The sequence below is a fragment of the Ictidomys tridecemlineatus genome, chromosome 8 (assembly GCF_052094955.1).
Source record: "Ictidomys tridecemlineatus isolate mIctTri1 chromosome 8, mIctTri1.hap1, whole genome shotgun sequence".
NCBI lineage: Eukaryota > Metazoa > Chordata > Mammalia > Rodentia > Sciuridae > Ictidomys > Ictidomys tridecemlineatus.
The window spans coordinates 13,599,900-13,618,960 of NC_135484.1; the positions used below are offsets into that span (position 1 = coordinate 13,599,900).

The 19,061-nt window shown below is 39.2% G+C and overlaps 1 protein-coding gene across 14 annotated transcripts in view; it reads left to right on the top strand.

Annotated features, from left to right (window-relative positions):
* Positions 1–307: 307 nt before the first annotated feature.
* The window catches only part of Syne1 (spectrin repeat containing nuclear envelope protein 1), a 428,203-nt gene continuing 409,449 nt past the window's right edge, over positions 308–19,061 (top strand). For 5 of the 14 annotated variants that reach the window (XM_078018866.1, XM_078018868.1, XM_078018871.1 and 2 more), the window contains exons 1-2: positions 661–950; positions 8,010–8,333. In XM_078018866.1, the coding sequence (XP_077874992.1) occupies positions 8,267–8,333 (67 nt within the window). In that variant the 5' untranslated portion in view covers positions 661–950; positions 8,010–8,266. Of the gene's footprint in view, positions 445–567; positions 951–8,009; positions 8,334–19,061 lie in introns of those variants that run through there. The other 9 variants (XM_078018877.1, XM_078018878.1, XM_078018876.1 and 6 more) reach the window with 6 other exon arrangements.

Sequence of the window (19,061 nt, forward strand, 5' to 3'; positions counted from 1 at the left end):
ATCTCAAGAAATCTAAGCTTTATAAACAACAGTAACAAAAATCTATAAAGCCTGACTAGTCTCTTCAAATTAATTGTTCCTGGTTTGACAGTCCGAAGGTCAGCTGTTGGAATCTTCTTGGAGGTGGTCTTCAAAGGAGCCGGCCGAATGTGTTCCTGGAACTGCATCACGTCCTTCCTGGGACCATCAGGGAACCTCCCCGTCTTTCCAGATAGGTTCTGCTCCGGAGGTCCACCGGGCGGTGGAACCCTGGGCAATAGTTGGCAGCCAGGCCAGCACAGCTCCTCTAGGCAGCAGGGGCAGCAGGTCCCAGCGCCCTGGGACATTTCCTTCCCACGTCGACCACCTGGAGCTGGACCCTTAGCAGAGCTTGCTAAGAGGTTAGGTCAAGCAGAAGGACTTTGCGATTGCAGAGAAATAGCTGAGACCAAGCATCTTTCTGAGGTAGGGGGAAGCCTAGAAGCGAGACTTCAGGTCCCCGCCCCCAGCTCCGCCGGGGAGCAGCGCATCCCGGAGCCGGCTCCGGGCCCGGAGGGGGTGTGGCGGGCCAGGGGTAGTGCTGGGCCCCTGCCCATAGGCTGAACCTCCTCCGTGACTTTCCCTTCGGGCAGGAGCACTGGCTGCGGAGGGCGGGAGATGGGGGAGGCCTAACCCCCTAGTGTGCAGCCGGGGGAGGAACCGATCGCGGAGGGAGGGCAGAGCAGCCGAGCAGCAGCGCAGCAGCGAGTGGCGCGCGCCCGCCGGGGTGATCGCCAGCCCGGAGCGGGGCTGGGATTGTTGTACTCTGTCACCAGGGCGGCCGGGCTCCCTGCAGCCCTGCAGACCGCGCCCGAGCGCCGGCGACAGGGCGGGCGGACAGCTGCTCACCCTTGGGTCCCGCCGAGCCCGGCGCAGCGAGCCGGGAGGAGGCGGTAGCTCGCGTCCTGGAACCTGAACGAGGCCGAGAGAAGGTAAAGAGAGAGAGAGAGGAGAGAGAGGAGAGAGAGAGAGAGAGAGAGAGAGAGAGAGAGAGAGAGAGAGAGAGAGAGAGAGAGAGAGAGAGAGAGAGAGAGAGAGAGAGAAGAGAAGAGAAGAGAAGAGAAGAGAAGAGAAGAGAAGAGAAGAGAGAGAGAGAGAGAGAGAGAGAAGGAGAAGGAAGGAGAGATTGAGGAGAGAGGTGCAAGGCGCACAAATTGCAGACAAATCGTAAGCAAGTTAGTGCTTGCACGCTAAGGCTCTGCGTACTGGGTGGGAGGGAGAGAGTGGCGGTGGTGTGCGTACGTGTGTGACACTCATGGATAAGGAGATAAGGAGGTTGGGGAGCCTCTGCATCTCGTACGTAGATATCCCTATTAATATCCCCCTCTGTGAGTTGTCATTTCCGCTTGTGGCACGTCCCCTGGGCTCCAAGGATACCGAAGCAAAAGGCAGCCACCCTCGTATTGTGATGGTCGGTACTGTTGCTACTATCTGATGGGAGATGTAGGGCGTTGGACAATTTCTAGGAGCCTCCCTTCCTCCACCCCTAGACTATTTTAGGAAGGCTGGGGGAGGGAAAATGGTTAGCGGAGCCCAGGGCTTGAAGACTGCGCGGAGGCCCGGGCGACTCCCCCGGCGCAGTCATGGTGCAGTTGCTTCCAGGCAGAGCCTACACTAGAGGGCAAGATAACTTTCATCTCCTCCGATAGACACGTTTCAGACAGATTTTGCCCTGCTGCTGGAGGAGTTCTGGGAAATGGTGGTTCACAGCGGGGCAGGTGCATCGCAAAGGGCAGAATTTAGTGCAAAATGCAGCATCCATCAGACCCAGAAAGGAAAGCCCCTTGGGAAAGGAGATTGGCTGTGCTGCTTGGGATAACAGTGTTTGATGCTGGAAGTTTAGGCCTCTTCCTTTAAGAGTCACGTTCAAATAAGAAATATCAGCTCTGAAACCTCAGCAGCTTGTGATGTTCATTTCTGAGCTTTTCAGTTTGGAGTGAAAAACTTACATGTATCGGATTTTTTTTTTTTTTTGTCAACGTTAAGAAAGCCCCAAATGAATTATTTTTCTGTTCTTTAATGCAAATTTATTCATTTTGATCTAAGAACTACTTTCCTAAAGGCAGGATTTGTGTACAAAAGCCAGTCCTATGCAAGAGAATGCCTACTAATTTTAAATCAAGCAAAGGTTATTAATATGACCTACATCTGCATAAAATGCTGATTTAATTGTGAGTCATGAAGATTGTTCTTTGTGAGAGGCTTTTTATTCCCCATGATGAAACAGATTAATAATATGGATAAAAAGTTTTCCTTATCACCAGAATAGTGCACTAAAATGCGTAACTAATTTTCTTGTGTTTTTCAGCCTGTTTATTACTTTGTAGCAGATTTAGAACAAAATGTACCGGATCACTACTAACTTAATGTTTCATGTTGAAGATAAAAAAAATAATAACATGCTCAGACAGACCATGATCATAATATTGCTAGCCTTTGAAAAATATTCAATCAACTGTTACATCATAGCCTTCTTTTCATTTTTCTTAACTAATGATTTTCCACAAACTGATTTAATTCTGTCCTTATTGTCCCCAAGTAAGCATTCTTTCCACTTGATTCCTTGCCACCAGGGAGCAGGGACTGGGAAAAACTACTTTATCATTTGAAAAATGTCTAGAATTGCTGGGTGCTTCACTGGGTCCTACTCTCTGATAGTTATGCAGCCCGCAGCTTCTGGCCACTGTCAGGAGGTGTGACTATAACAGGAAGTAAGAGCAAGGTGGGTGGCATTTTCGCAGTTCTAGCTACTGCAGCCACACCCTGTAGCCTGAATGTGACTGGTGAGCAGCGCCCAAGACGCCTCTGTGGGGCAGATGTCTCTTCACTGTGTCCTTCCTTGAGGTCTAATCTAAGGAGAACTAATGTTGAGCAAGAAGTGAAATACATATTGAGCAAGGTATGGAAAGAAGGCGGCAGTTATCTTTGGGTGCATTTTATACCCCTAGCTTACAAAATCATTTGCATCATAACCCCGAATGTTTTTCATGCTGTTTTCTTCTATAATTTGTCTTGTGCTTACTTGTTGGTATTCTTGTGACTCTAGGAAAAGGACCATTTCTTATCATTGTCCTGAATAATTCTTAATAGTGAATAACAGAATTATTTACTAATAACCTGAGTACATATATTAGTAAATATATTTATATTAAGCCAATGATGGCCCTCTTCTTTCCTACTTCATAGCCATCTTAATGTTTATTAAGTAATGTCATTACTAAGGGCAGAACAGACAAAAAATAATTACATGTAAAATTAGAGAGTTATGTGAATGTAAGCCAATAAAAGTCTTGGAGAGGGTGGTTGAAAGAACTTTTACATTTTTAATTTAGTAGTGAATTTCAATATTATTGCTTTCATGTTCATATTTAGATATATAACTAAGCAATATTTATATATCATATTGCTGTGAATCTTTTTATGCATTTATGGTCTCCATTCTTCCACCCCCATTTTCTGGGTTTGGAATTTTCTGCTATAGTTTCCTAATATCTAAAATTTTGGTTGTATTGCTTTAAGGTATATTCTTGTGGCCTGGTAGTATTTTTCCTACAGTTTCCTTAGTGTATTCCTTTCTAGTCACACAAATAAGAAAGAGCTGTGGTAGCCTTTGGTACATTTTGGGTAAGACAGAACAAGTTGAGTAGTGACACTTCATGACTGTGCTTTTCACAGGTATTGGTGGTAAGAAGACACTATCAATCAGCTAGAGAATCCCAAATAGCACAGAGTCGAAATTCCCTCTGCATCCTGCACTGAGTGTGCAGCAGACAGTTATTGATTGAATGTTCTGTTTGTCCCCACTGTGGCCTGGACTTCTCCATTACAAGTCACCCTGTCTGATTTGTGGCAATAGTGTTTATATCATCTCCCCCTCTGGTCTGTAAGTTCAATGAGGCGCTTGGTCTTTCTTGTTCACCATTTCACTATACACTGAGATCCATTACAAATATTTTCTCAATACACATTGGCAGTGAAATAATAAATACAGGAATATTACCTTTCTGCTAAGTATGATAAATATATTTAACTGCATTTTCTTAGTTCCTTCTTCTGGAGAGATGTAGAGATGGTGTAGTATACGATTCATCAATGTCTACCCCATTCTCCCCTTCCATCCAAGTGCCCGGTTTCACCCTTTATTCTCTAACTCCCCACCCCACAATATCCTGCATCTATTAAAAACTCCTTTCAAAACCCTGGGATGGTAAACTTATTGGTTTTTCTCGATCTCCCTTTGGTGACCAGTTCTTAGGTCATGTTCACAATCAGAACACCACCACATAACTACTCAGTTTGAGGCTCTTATCACTGTTCGCCTATAGTTGTTGTCCCTTATGCTACCATTGATTTTGGAATTGGAGCACACCTTTGGGGTCATCTTTCCATTTGGGGGCCACTTCTCAAATTGTTGATGGAGAAACTGAGGACAGTTGATGGAGAAACCAGTGATTTACTGAAACTCAACGGCATGCCATTGGTTATTTATTTATTTAGGCCATACTGGCGATTGAACCCAGGGCATCATGCATACTAGGCAAGCACGCTACTTGATTCAGCCTAATTTCACATAAGTTGACCTCATTTTACAGATGAGGGAACAAAGGCTCAGAAAAGCTAACCTTTCTTAAGATCATAGAGACAGAGTTAAGAGTATGCTCCTTCCTGGTCTTTCTTCATCCAGTTTGTGCATTTCCTGTACCATTCTGTCTCCAATAAGTGGTTGTTGAGGACAAGGACATTCATGCAGAGAGCCTTCTCAAAATTGCCCCACTAGTTGGGACAAAGTTAAGCTTAGAATTTGTATCTCTTAATCACAGTCTTCTTTTTTGTATTCTTTTTATTATTTTTAGATTTATTATCAAATCACATGACACAAAATTAAAGTATCAGTAAAAAGCAAGAAAATTATAATTCTATATAAGACCTGTGTATAAATAATGATAAAAGCAAATTGGTTTATCTGAGGCCCGAAAAAGGAAGGATGTTGTTTCAACTTCTGTTGTGTTGGGGAGTTAGGGGTTTTTCTGGGGTTTATCTCACCCACATAAAGTATTTTGAACCCAGTTGACCAATCACCAAGCCTTGCAAAGTTTGCCCTGTGAAGGTTTCTTCTCTTTGTCTTACTCTCACCCTCTTCCCTCTCTCTCCAGTTTCTGCCTTCATCCTCTCCTGTCTGGATTCCTGAGATAACCTTCCTAACTGGGCTTTCTGCCTTGACCACTTCAAATACACCCTTAAAAACTATAGCTATTCATCTAGGTCATTTCTTCTCACTTCCAGCCCAACATGCCCTGATGGTTTCTTTTTGCCTCCTAGAAAACAAGAACCACTCTTCTGTGCATGTACACAGGGGGACCCCCACCATCTGGCTACTCCCTCATTTGTCAGAGTGTCACCTGGCAGAGGCCGTCAGTGTCAGGCTAATAGCTGTTCCACATATGATTCATGCTACTTCTCATTCCCATACCTTTGCCCAAACTGGCCACTCTACCTGGAAAACACTGTCCATATTTTCACCCAACTCTAATTCATTGGCCAAGACTGAGTGTAGGTGTTATCTCCTTCCCAGTAGAATTTTCCAGAACCCCCAGATTGGCAAAACCTTCTCCTTTCTAGCCCTTCATCTTTATATTTGCACTTACTCCTGGGATTTTTGTATTGTTTTCTCTTTGTTGTCTTTTCCATTATGTTCTAAGCTCCACAAAATTAGATTCCTGTGTTGTATTCATCTTGGTAGCCCCAGCATTGATATTGTCACTCAATGTGTTAGCTATGCTTTGGCTGTAAGACTGGATGCATACTAGAGACAAGTAAGGAATTTCTGAGTTGAATGTGGAGAGAGAGATTAACTGATGTTAGAATTAATCTTTTCTGTTACATGAATGTGATCTACAAGAGGGTAGAAGCAGAATGATCTGTAATGCAATGACTTGCAGAAATCCCTTTTATTTCTGTAATTCTTGATTAAAGGTGGGGGCTATGTTTTAGTCATTTAACCCTGCTAAGCAGGACTTAGTGTAGGGCAGCTGGATTGAAGTGAATTGCTTTCCCTATCCCTGCTTAGAATGCATGCAGATGAATGATATTGACAGATACACAGTTTTAGATAGACAGATTTCAGAAAGTTAGACTCTTATATTTGAGGAACCTAACTTTCTAACAGATTAGAGAAAGAGACCAGTTGTAAGTTTCCTCAGGCCTTTCTCACTGTTATTTTTCCAAGTTAAGGTTGCTTTTGTGCATGGGCAGGTAGGAATATTACCCAGGAAATTCAAACTGCTAATGGGAACATAATTTTGGCAGAGTTGTAGGACATGATATTATTTTCCAGCCAGCCATACATAATTATTTTCCCTCTGAGAATCTCTTAGGGAGCCACCCACTGAGAGGTAGCCTTCTAGCCTAGAAGATGCCAACGACTTTGTCCTTCTCCTACTAATCTGATTTCTGTCTCTCTACTACTTGACACTGTTTACTCTTCTCTGCCCTCTAACTGGCAAAGTGAGCAGTCAGGGAGGCCTTCTTTCTCTAATGGTTCCTTTTTGTTTTTATTTTTTTAAGCACAGGGCAGTAGCAGTAGCAGTGTGTAGCATTTTTCATCCTTTAAAGATGTGTGCAATATATGCTGGTATTAGTAATACCATTTAAAAATCATTTGTACAGCCCCATGCAGTGGCCCACGCCTGTAATCCCAGTGGCTCCAGAGGCTAAAATAGGAGGCTCGAAGGTTCAAAGCCAGCCTCAGCAAAAGCAAGGCACTAAGCAACTCATTGAGACCCTGTCTCTAAATAAAATACATAAAAGGGCTAGGGATGTGGCTCAGGATTTAACCCCTGAGTTCAATCCCCAGTACCCAAAAAAAAAAAAAAAAATCATTTGTACTTTGTATTTATACTCTATTGCTTAACCAATTCATCATAAATAATGCTAATTTTAAGGACTATACATTGAGATTATAGCATAATTTTGTAGCATGCATAGATTCTCCTTTTCCTTCAGGCAGATGGGCAATTCCACACATATGTGCTGTGCTTTCTTCATGTTTCTGTCCCCCTTCTTTTCTTCCTACCCCCATTTCCCCCTCCCCATCATCATCATAACCAAGAGATGTAGTAAGAATCGTAAGAGAACATCCGGCTCACATGGGCCTCTTCTGTGGCCCTTGGTTAAGTGCCTTTCTCTGGGTGCATTATTCAGCCCTCTCTTCTGATTATCCTGTTCATGGCAAGACCTGTCCAGCCACTCCTTGGGTTAGCAATCCTTGTTAAAAGTACACTGCTCAATGGCAAGACTCCTCCAAATATTTGCCTACCTCTTTTTCGCCACCCAACTCCTGAATGACCAATTACACTTGACCAAAGCAGAGAATTCAGGCAAGACTTAGAAGAGCAATATCCTCCCTGATTAATCCACGCTCAACCCAGCCTTACAACCTACTTTACAGTCTTTCTACATAGGGAAGAAGAAAGCTAAACCCGGCCCATTTTGTCTTCTAAATTTAGAATATTTAAAAGTCAGATTTTGAGACTGAGATAATTTTTACCTTTATAAACTCTTTTAATTTGTCAAATTGTTATAGGAGCTAGGATATGATCTCATTCCTAGAAACATTTCAACAAAACAAAGCAAAATATGTTTGCAAAATAGCATAGATAAGAGAACCTGTGAAAATTGAGAAATAGAGCTCAGTGTGTTGAGTATAGAATTCATAGATTGATAAAGTTTATAATTTAAAAAAATACATGGAAAGAAGTGTATTTCTCCTTCCAGCAACAAATTTTATTTTAGGTCCAATATAAATTTTGTCAAATATCATATAAATTTCTAACATTTGCATGGCACTTTATAAGTGTTCTTTACATTGGCTATTTCAGTTGATAATGAATCAGGAATTCACACTGAATGGAGAGAGTTCTCCTTTTAGCACTATGGTGACCTAGTAGATTTTTTTTATTATTAATATACCTTTTTCTTGTTTTGTTTTTCAGATTCCAGAGTTCATCTAAGAGGGCAGTCTTTAAAAAAAAAGAAGAAGAAGAAGAGGAAGAAGAAGAGGAAGAGGAAGAAGAGGTTCAAGATTTGGAAGGTTTGGAAGCCCTCACTCACTGATAGCTGCCAGTACCTTGGATTCCTTTGTGACTCCTCACATCTAGAAAGTCCTCTCATGTTTTCTGGAGTGGCATAGTCCTGTACTGCCTCAGGGAAGAGGCTCTCAGTGGTGTTGGTTTCATGCCACAGAAAGACCATGGCAAGTTCCAGAGGTACCTCGCGTTCTCCTCGGGACATCGCCAATGTGATGCAGAGGCTGCAAGGTAAGGGGCAGAAATCTCAGTATTGTTTGTTAAATATACTTTTAAATCCAAATACCAACATAACTGAGAATCTACATTTGCTTAGATTTTTATTTAATTTTATGAATTGAAAGCAAAGCAAAGAAGAGCAAATGATTGAGTGGACATCTTTTCTTCCACTGTTTGAAACAAGTGCATGCTATCTTAAGATGAGTTTTGTTTAGGTAGAAAGAAAAGATAAAGATATGGGTCTTTGTGAATTCTGTCTGCATTAGTGTGATCCAAATGGCCCTTCAGTGCCAATTGTTCTAAGTCTCTCCTTCAATAAAATTAATGACAGTGCCTGCTAAGATGACCTTGGCAATGCCACACACAGCCATGTACTGTTGCCAGACAGTGCATGCATGTATTTGGCTTTGTTTTGTTTTAACTGGATGCAGTGGTTCAAGCCTGTAAGCCAGCTACTTGGGAGGCTGAGGCAGAATGATGGCATGTTCTAGGTCAGCCTGAGAAACATAGAGACACCCTCATCTCAAAGTAAAAAATAAAAGCAGGGAATGTAGTTCACCTGGATTTAATCCTCAGTAGCACCATAGCAAATATATATATATAGCAAATATATATATATAGCAAATATATATATATAGCAAATATATATATATTTGCTATATTTTTATTTATATATATTTTTATTTTTATATATATTTTATATATTTTTATATTTTTTATTTATTTTTATATATATTTTTATATATATTTTATATATATTTATATATTTATATATATTTTATTTATTTATATATTTATATATAAATATATATATATATTTACATATATATATATATATATTTGCTATGGTGCTACTGGGGAGTATATATATAAAATATATATTATTAACAAAATGAGGCAAAAGAGGCTCCGAGAGATGGAAGGACATGACAGTCATGATCAGTGGCAACAGATGGACTAATCCTGCATTTCTCGCTGGTGCTCTTTCTTTATCAGTGGATTGTCTTCTAAAACAGAATTAATAGTAAAATGTTATGGCTGTTCTTAGGGGAGCTCCCAATTCTCAGTTTTCTTTACATGCATATAATCCTTGAACCATAAAATCAATTATCTCCTGTAGGTATGTGAAAATGTTTTGTTTTTTTGTCATAATCCCAATGCTCCAATGTATACTTTCAGGGTACAAAGATTTCCCAATTAGGAGGATTTTATTCTAACCTTTGTCAGGAGAGCTTAAAAATAATGTTACAGATTGATATTTTCAGTTTTCTAGTACTGCCAATGAATGGCTGCTGTGATTTTGCACCACAGCTACCATAGCAAGACGGTGTCATGATCCCACTTTCTTTGCTTACAGTATATTTGATGTCCACAGCAGTAAATTCCAGTGAAGCACTCCTGACTTTCAAAATACACACTGAGCTCTTAAATCTGATATTTATCCCCAGTGTATGTTCATAGATATAGAAAATCAGGACATGGTGGATCTGAATCAGTTCTCCATGTCTGACCAGACACCAACCAGTTGATTGAGTGCTCTGTGGCCCGTGAACCCACCTAATTCACCTGCCCAGGGGGACTTGTGATGCCTCAGGGTGAGTGGTAACTTAAGTTTTGAGTTTGTTGTTGAACAATTCCATTGGTCATGCCAAAGAGAGCCTTGTTGAATTAAAGAACAGGCCCTAAGCAACTCTGCGAAACACTGTCTCAAAATAAAAATGAAAAAGGATGGGATGTAGCTCAGTAGTAAAGCACCTCTGGATTCTACCCCTGCTACCAAAAAAAAAAAAAAAATCAGATCTCTGCTAAATATACAAGTATATATAGGATGAAAAATTATCTGATTGGCTCTTCCCAGAACCAGGGAGCTCCAATTTTTATTGAGCATCTTGATTTGGGTAAATGAGTTTGGAGTTCATTCTTCTGTCTATGTTTGACTTCGCTGTGTGCCAGAGGGCAAGTTTCCAAACCATTTCAGAAATGGCAGCTATGAACAGATAGAAAGGAAACCTATAGGTCTCTTACAAAAGTACAAAAGTATAGGAAAGATAATTTAGGTTATAAAGCAGATTTCACCCAAAGTTTATTAAACGTGAAACTTCTGTAGATGAGAAACACATTGACAATAGAGGAATGTTGTGAAGGGAAAAATTGAAATCGCTTAGCATCAGACTTTGGTCCTGCAATCACTACCCATCATTCAGACCTTGGTGTAAATGGAAGTCTTTTCATTAAGGCTATGGTTGGGGTGAGAGGAGAATAAAGAATACTGATGGCTTGATTTTTTTTTTTAAATAATGGATGTATAAGTTGTTTTTATTGAGAAATGTATGGAGTGGGAGAAAGAGAGTAGTCCCCATCTCCATTCCACACTGGGCCCATGGCAGTGGATTCCCTGTTTAACACACATGCATGTGGGTGCCCCATTTGCAAAATATGAACAGCTCCCACCCAGCTTAGACTCTTTCAGAATTGTGTTGTGAATCTTAGGAGATAATATACTAAAGGCGTTTCACAAACTATTTGAATAGCTGTGCTATGTTGAACTATTCCAGTAGTCACAGAAGAACATTGCATAAGAAGGCACAGCTTGATAAGTTGTTGCAAATCTTTCTTGAAAATTTTTCTAATCACCTAGATTGTGGGAAGAATGTTAATGGTCTAATGTATTCAGTGATGTATGAAACTGGTAATTCTATTACATAACGAGGTGACTATACTTATTGTATTAATTATTCTTCCTTTCTACAAAAGTTATAACAAATCAGAAGGGTACCTGACAAAGTTAGAATAACAAGCCTTAAAATCCTGAAGGAAGAAAATTCATGAGCATCAATTATTTACTGTATATAGATTACCGATGGCCACAAATGTAAGGTCTGCATTGCTACAAAATGCGACACACCTAGTCTGCATTAGAGGAAGTGAAGTGAAATGACAGGAAGTGAAAGTGACCTGGTGGGTGTCTCTGTTAACAAATACATCTTCTGGGTTAATTCTGCTGATTCAATGGGCAAGGAAGGGGCATTTTTCTTGCTCTTGATTCTCCTGTTGTACCCTTACTGATGCTTTGCACCCACGCAGGGGCCAGCCCTCCCAGAGAGAAGAGACCTGTCATTTACCAAGGGTATTTATGGGCTGGCTGGAACCTCCAGACAGTTGAACGAGGTTCTAATAAGTGGAGGGCTGGCATTAATGCCCAGATAATTAAGACAAATGAGGAAATTTATTTGAGGCAAGATAAATTTCTATAAGCTTAAATAGAATCAGACTTGCTTGCCATTTTCAAAGTTCGAGTCCATAAGCACATTCTTCTAGAATTCCCTTTTCTCTGCTTGGATAGATAATGAGTAACTACTGTTTTTGTTTTTTCTCCTCTTGGGTTTACTGTCATTTCACAACCATGAATAACAAATAAAGAGAAGGTCACTTTAAATAATGGCTTTACTATCTTCCTTATTTAGTCTATAACTATAATTGTTGACTATTTTTCTGTTTTTAATTTTTATTCCCAGTGCTAGGGAATTCAAGCACACACAGAGATTGCTACATAATTTAGCTGCTACTGTAGCAGTTCAATATTTCACCTTTGCCAATATTTATGCTTGTTTGAGCATAATGTTTTAGGCTGGGATCCTGAATTATGGATGAACAGACAGACTGCAATGCGGAGTTTCATTTGGTCTTAAGAATAATAAGGGTTTCTGTAACTTTAATCAATTTCTCTATAGGCTTAAAAGAAAATACAAGAAAAGAGTGTAATAGGGGCGTATTAAATTTTAAAATGCACATGATTAGTATACATATATTTTTGCTTTTAAATGCTAACTAAGGAGATCTGTTTGACAAATAGTTTATAGAGTCACTTTAAGGTTACATCTAAGAAAATAAAAGTCTCAACTCTTTAGATTATTGTTTTTACAAGAAAGTAACAATATTACAAAGTAAAGACCTTTGTAATTTTTTCATAGTGCTTATGCATAACATTTATTTAAAACATTGGTTGACTAACTTTAGCAATGACTTTTTTCTTTTGAATTGTATTAAACTTTATGGATTTTTAAATTAATGCATCAATGTTGAGTATTATACAGCGGGGTGACATTGACACAATCTTATAGACAAAGTAGAAAATGCCAGAAAAGATCCAGAAAACTCTTTATTTAGTTTCATCAATTTCTCTTCCTATAAGAATGTTGTGTGATGGTGTCTGAAATCCAAATTGACACAAAACAAGGGACCTGCTAAAATGTCACATAGAATGGGCTGATTTTTAAAAGTAGGATTATTCTCTGCAAAGTCAAAATTTGATCTTTTAATCTTGTGACTAGATTTAAAGAAAAACAGAAAAGAGAAGCATTTTGACCTTTGGAGACTTATCTATGAAATTTGCTAGCTGTTCAGTATAAAATCATCACATAAAAACAAAAAGCAGCATCAAATTCCATTAATTGTACTTAGGTACAACTCTCTTTTGAGTTTCATCTCTTTCTCTTCCTATAAGAATGTTGTATGATGGTATCTGAAATCCAAATTGACACAAAACAAGAATAATTTCTTTGTATTTTAGAACATCATAGTTAAATAAATATTTGAATAAATGAGTAAGTCATAATCCCCAAACTAATGAACTAAAGATAAAATTAGTCATGGCATCTAAAAACAAGAGAACAAACCATTAAAATTGGGTCTCTTTCCTATCTTTTAGAAAAAGTTACCTAAAGTGTGTTTATTGGGGCTTTCAACATAAAATTGCTCTAAGAACACACATTCTGCCTGAATGGGTGATTATACTGACTTCTCAGATGTATGTGCTGTTTTTGTGACTGAATGCTTTAAACAAGTTTTCCTTCTTAAGAATATAGTTCCATGTTTATATTACTTTTATATGTATCAAAGTGCTCACATTTCTATACTTCTGGTCCTTCAAGTCTTTTTCTTTGTAGAGCTATTTCATTATTGTGCTACATGGATAAAATGTCTTGGGCCTTCAGGGTCTTTGAAAACCTTTAGAATATTATATATCAAATGGAAAAAAAAACCTGCTGAATCAAAAATAGCAAAAGTTTACATGTACTAATATTATGTCAAATGGTCAAATGTAAATCAAAGTTGATCCAAAAATTATGCATGTGTGACTATGTGTGGATACTCTACATTGAACTTGATATAGAGTGTGGCAGTTGATATAGAGTGTCTAATGCCCATGCAGAAAATGGGAAAGCATCCCCACACATCATAGTGCCTCCACATTAAATTTTTTTAACACAACTACTTTAATCTTGTCACTCATGACATTAAACATATGTAACAAAATTATTGCCCTGACCTCCCAATTAAAGTCTTCTTGGCTTCCTTATTCTAACAACTAACATTTAAGCTCCCTCATGTTTCAGGCAAATGACACTATTTACCATGCTCTGAGGATGCTCTATCTCTGTCTCCTTCTGGGCCACCTTCAGGAACGAGCTGAATTTCATGCTCCTAAAACTGAACTTTAGACTCAATGGATCTAAATTAAATGCAACCTCCTTGGTAAAGACTTTGTCACTAATATTATGACAATTTTCCCTCCTCCCTCCATACTCCTCTGGCACATTTCAGCTTTCTCACCAGTTACCAAGTATTGATTCACATTCTGTCTTATGTATGTGTCTGACCCAGGCACCCAGAGTATAAAACCTTGAGAGCAGGAAGTGGGTCAAATTCACAAGTGCCCTCCACACTAGCAGGAAAGAGTATTTCACAATGTGGATGTTTTATGAGCATTATATAACGATATAATGACAATATGTTGATTTTCAATAGTGGAAGCTGGGAAATCAGGGAAGGCTCTTTTTAATAAGTCAAGAGACAACCATGGTTTGGATTAAGTATATTAAACAGTGGATGGGGAGAGAGGTGGTAACATTCTGGATATATTTTGAAAGTATGAACAAAATAATTTGCTGATGCATTAGAGATGGCCTATGAGAGACAGGAATGAAGGTTGGCTCTCTCACTTTTTGCTTTGAAAGAAGGAAAGAGAAAGGAAAATGTGATGAGAAAAACAATTCAAGAGCTTATTTTGGACATGTAGACAAAACCGAGAATGTGAGAATATCTGACCCCAGAGAAGGAAGAAGATGCAAATGGAGAGAACCTCTTCCCTCACTCATTTTAATTACGTAGTGGACATCCCAGAAAGGAGTTTAGTATGTACAACTGCAGAGATGGCGAGGGCAGCCGGAGAAAGAAAACCTCTGGAAGCCCTCAACACAGAGATAGTATTGGAAGCTGTGGGGCTGGTTGATACCTCCCAGGGAGCAAGGACAGATAGAAGAGAGGCCGGGAATGGAGAACGGCAGGGGCCTCACACATGAGACAGACACTCCATCCACTGTGGGAAGAAGGAAGAGGAAAGAAGTAAGGCCCAGGGGGCAAGGGAAGAATGAGTTTCAAGAGGGAGTGATCAACTGTGTTGGACGTTGTAATGTTGACATGCACCTGTTCCTATATGTTTCATGTATAAAACATGGTATGTGTGTTTTACATATAAATACTAGGTCTGAGTAGGTGCAAGTGCGTGTACCTATAATTTCAAATTATTTCTAGAAGACTAAAGAATGGACCTGTGTGAGGCTTGTCAGGAATTGCACGGTTCTAGGGAATGAATTAGTTAAGAGGTACTCCTTAAAAGATTATTGAATATAATTCTGCTCTACTTCATGCAGAGGTCAAGCAGAAATGACAGAGAACAGGCAGAAATGAGACCCAAGGGTGAAATGTCTCTCACTTAGGCCCTGCTCAAACTTATACCCTTATGGAGTTGGGGCCCCACCATGAACCAAGGACAGTTCTCATGGAATGGAGTTTCTGTTGATGCCTTTATGGACACCTGAGTGTCTGTCACATCCCTGCTGACTTCCTTCTTTGTGCACCTCCTCCCTCATATATCTCCACCTGCTCCCCATGACATTATTCTCTAGATTCTTTCCACATATTGAAACTAGAACCAATTCTGCGTGTGTTTTGGAGAAAATCTTTGGGGAGTTGGTGGGAATCGTTTTCTTGGCATTGATCATTCATTGTTCAATTAGGGCACAGTTGCATGAAGAGAAAGGAGAAAGTGTGGCATCTTATGTGTTTTGATTATCTGAAATATTGTGAGGACACTAGGGTGTCTTCTTCAAGGACTGGGTGATAAGCTCCCAACTGTGCTTTAAGCAAAACTGTACAAGTGAGTCACCATGCTCGTAGCTATTTAACCCTGCCTGTGTTGGATCTGACCTGGGGCCTTGGGTTGGCTTCTGATGAAGCATCCACGAACACTAGAGTTTCACTAATGCAGATTTTAAGGTAATAAACACCTAGAAACAAAAATTATTAGACTCTAAGTCTAAGTTTATATGAGAAATTCCTCATATATTTTCAAAGGTTAAACAAAAACAACTCATGTCTCAGGTTATTATTTTTCTCTTTTATTTTCATTCCAATTCAGGAAAATTTCTTTTCTATTTTCTTTCAGATTAGGGCAAATGAGGATATTATCCATTCTTTTTATGTATACACAACAAAAATACCTATCCTGATCTTTGAATGACAGTCCATAGTTTAAGCAATTATTAAGGTTAGATATTCAGTTGAGGATGCATGCATTTATCTTATATAGTTGCAAAGTTACTTTACAAGAATATATACAGTATTACTATATGCTGAGGATAGTCAAATGATACTTTTTGTTTCTTCTCAAGTAAATGAATGGTAACCTCTGAAAGAAGGTGACTGCCCCAAACAAATTCAGCATTGAATGACCCATAGGGGATTTTGAATTCTTCAGAGTCTTTGGATGTAGTGAAATTTGCTTGAAGTATTTTGAAAATGGTTTCTATGGTAACCTATGCTCTTTTTTTTATTGTTTTCAATGACCTCTCAGATAAAAAACAAACAATTCCTTCCTCTACTGATACTAATCTTCTGTGTTTAGTAAACACTGGTCTCCACTTATGTTCAAAAGATCATTTACCTTGAACTACACAATTGCCCTTTGTTTGCTTCTGTCTCCTCATATGTGTCACCAACATTGTTCCCATGACATTTAAATCCCTTTTACTGCTTTTCTTTGATTATTATGTTGACTGGTCATTAACTTGGGAAGAATGCTGAGATCCCCAGGGTTTATCCTGTTGGGTTGTTGTTGTTATCTATGGTGATACCTGCCATATGTTGTTGTTATATATTGTGAACTGCAGTGTTCAGTTTGCTAAGAATTATACTAATTACATACTCATAGCCTACATTTTCAGCTCCTTTGCTTTCCTGAAAGTTCTCACAGATTTAACTCAGCTTATTCAATTTTGGTTGAGATGAGCGTTTCATAGTCAAGAGAAAAATGTGGAATTCTTAGAGTTTGTCCCCAAACCTAGATAGGTTGCACCCTCATTCATGTAGCAGGGGATCTTTCAAAGCCTAACTCCACTGTTCCCCTTTCCCTGCTCCTCTGACTCATGGTAACCTTCAAGATGAACTCATTGTGGCAGAAGAATCTTCAGTATCTGACTCCTACCAAACTTCCTATCTTCATTCTCTTAGCCCTCCACAGACTCTGGTCTCTCTGAATCACTTCCATCTCACTTGGGCCTGTCACATTCCTGCCCCTGCCCCCACCCCTGCCTTCCTCAAGCTTCAGGGCCCAGCTCAAATCTTCCCTCCTCTATGCTGCCTTCCTAGTACACCAGCCAGAGAGAAGGATTCCCTCATTGATGGTCTACTTGAGCAAATATGTCTGCTAAAGCTTACATCAGTCCATGAGGGCTTCTTTTATTATCCATGTCCAATTAGAACATTAGGACCTCAAGGGCAGGGACTGTAGCTTATGCAATTCTACATATCCATTACTGACCACAAATTGACCTTTAGTAAGTGCCTAGTCCACTCAGTTGTACATTCACACATTGAACAAATATTTACTGGGCATCTGTGCTCAAGTCATCTGATATGAACATGATGTGCAGAGTTCCTGTCTTCATAGAACTGTAGTCTCCTGGATGCAAAGATAATGATCAAAGAATTTTTAAATTGAATGATAGATATGATGGATAAATATAGAGTTGAAGAATAAGTGAATGAATAAATTAACTTTCCACAAAATAGATAGATAATTAAGTGAATTGATGAGAGTAGTAAACTACTCAATGATCTCTGTTACATTCAGGTGGTTTTTCACTTCACATCTTACTCTTAAAATCATGGGTCCTTAGTTTTATACTGGGGAGTGTGGTTGTGTAGATGGGAAGGGGACTTGGGGCTCCTAATATGACATTCTTGTTCTGCAGATGAAATGAGAGAATTCTAGAGCAGTGAAGTGATAAACCAAGGTCTTAATTAGATAATAGATACTGATGGAGTCCAATCTCAGAGAACTGAGGGGCAACTTGACATTCCTACAGTGCCATGTGAACTCTGCCCAGTTGTCCTGGGCATAGCTGTTAATGCTGGCTGGGTCATTATAAGACTGGCTACAAAATTTTCAGGACCAACACAACATAAAAATGTGGAACTCACTTGTTCAATGGATAAGAACAACTTAATATGTAACAGAGCATGAACGTGTGTGGGGCCCACCAAAGTGCAGGACCCTCTTATGCTCTTTAGCCCAAGCACCCGTGAAGCCTGCCCTCAAAGGAAATCACTCTGGGCGACTTAGGACCCTGAGACTTTAGGCTGTTTCAGAAGAGGTAAGAAAGAACCGAAGGGGAGAAGGAGCAACACATCAAGAGAGCCCTTAAGTGTTTCAAAATCATACCTAAAATTGGTCTTGCATAACACTGAAGTGAGAAGACTTTATGACCATCTCAACACGTGCTTGCCAGAATTCACAGCTCATCCATGGGCAATATGAGCCAGAGTTGAACACTCTGGTGACCCATCACTTATAACCTACTTCTCTTGATTCAAATCAACTCACCATAGAAATGAATTTGTGATCACTTGGTGAATTGAAACTTGCCCATTTATTTCTACAAAAGGAAAGATCATTATGAAAATCAAAACCCTTAATGTCCAGTTTTTTTACCCCAAACATTTATTCGTACTGATTCAGCATGATGAGAGACTAACAATTATTATTTTTTTTTATTCCTGGACATTTTTATGCTAATTTTAATTTTATTCCTATAATTTCTCTACCCCAATAATTAGTAGCACTATAATCAAGCTGTAAGAAATGTGATGTATGGCATCCAAAAAGATGTGTCGAACACTTCTGTCTCTTGACTTTATCTTATTCAGTGAAGTTGTGAAAAATCCTTCAAGAGTGCCTGGCTCTTACATCTGCAAGTCAAAGGCGTGAAGAGTTCCTTGAGAAAGCATTGCCAGATTCAGGGTTCTCCTACCGGAAGCAGCAGATATTCTGAGGTCATTTTGCATCCTAAAGTTGTGATACTTCCTCAGTTACATTGTCACTAGGATCTATGCATAATTAGTGAATCCATTCATAAATTAATATAAAGCATATGTAAACCAGACTGGAAATATGGGTATTCAAATATCATTTTAACACCTATTTGATTTTACAAGTTTGAAAAAATACCTTCGTCTCACCTGTGTGATATGATTCCTTTCCAAAATAATAAAGGCTATCTCTGTAATAATAATCAAGAAAAGAATGAATGCCATTTTTGATGTATTTTGAAGCTTTGTGTATTTTCTTCTCTTGTTACTTTGTACTTTAAAAAAAAGAGTAATTTCATGAAGACATTG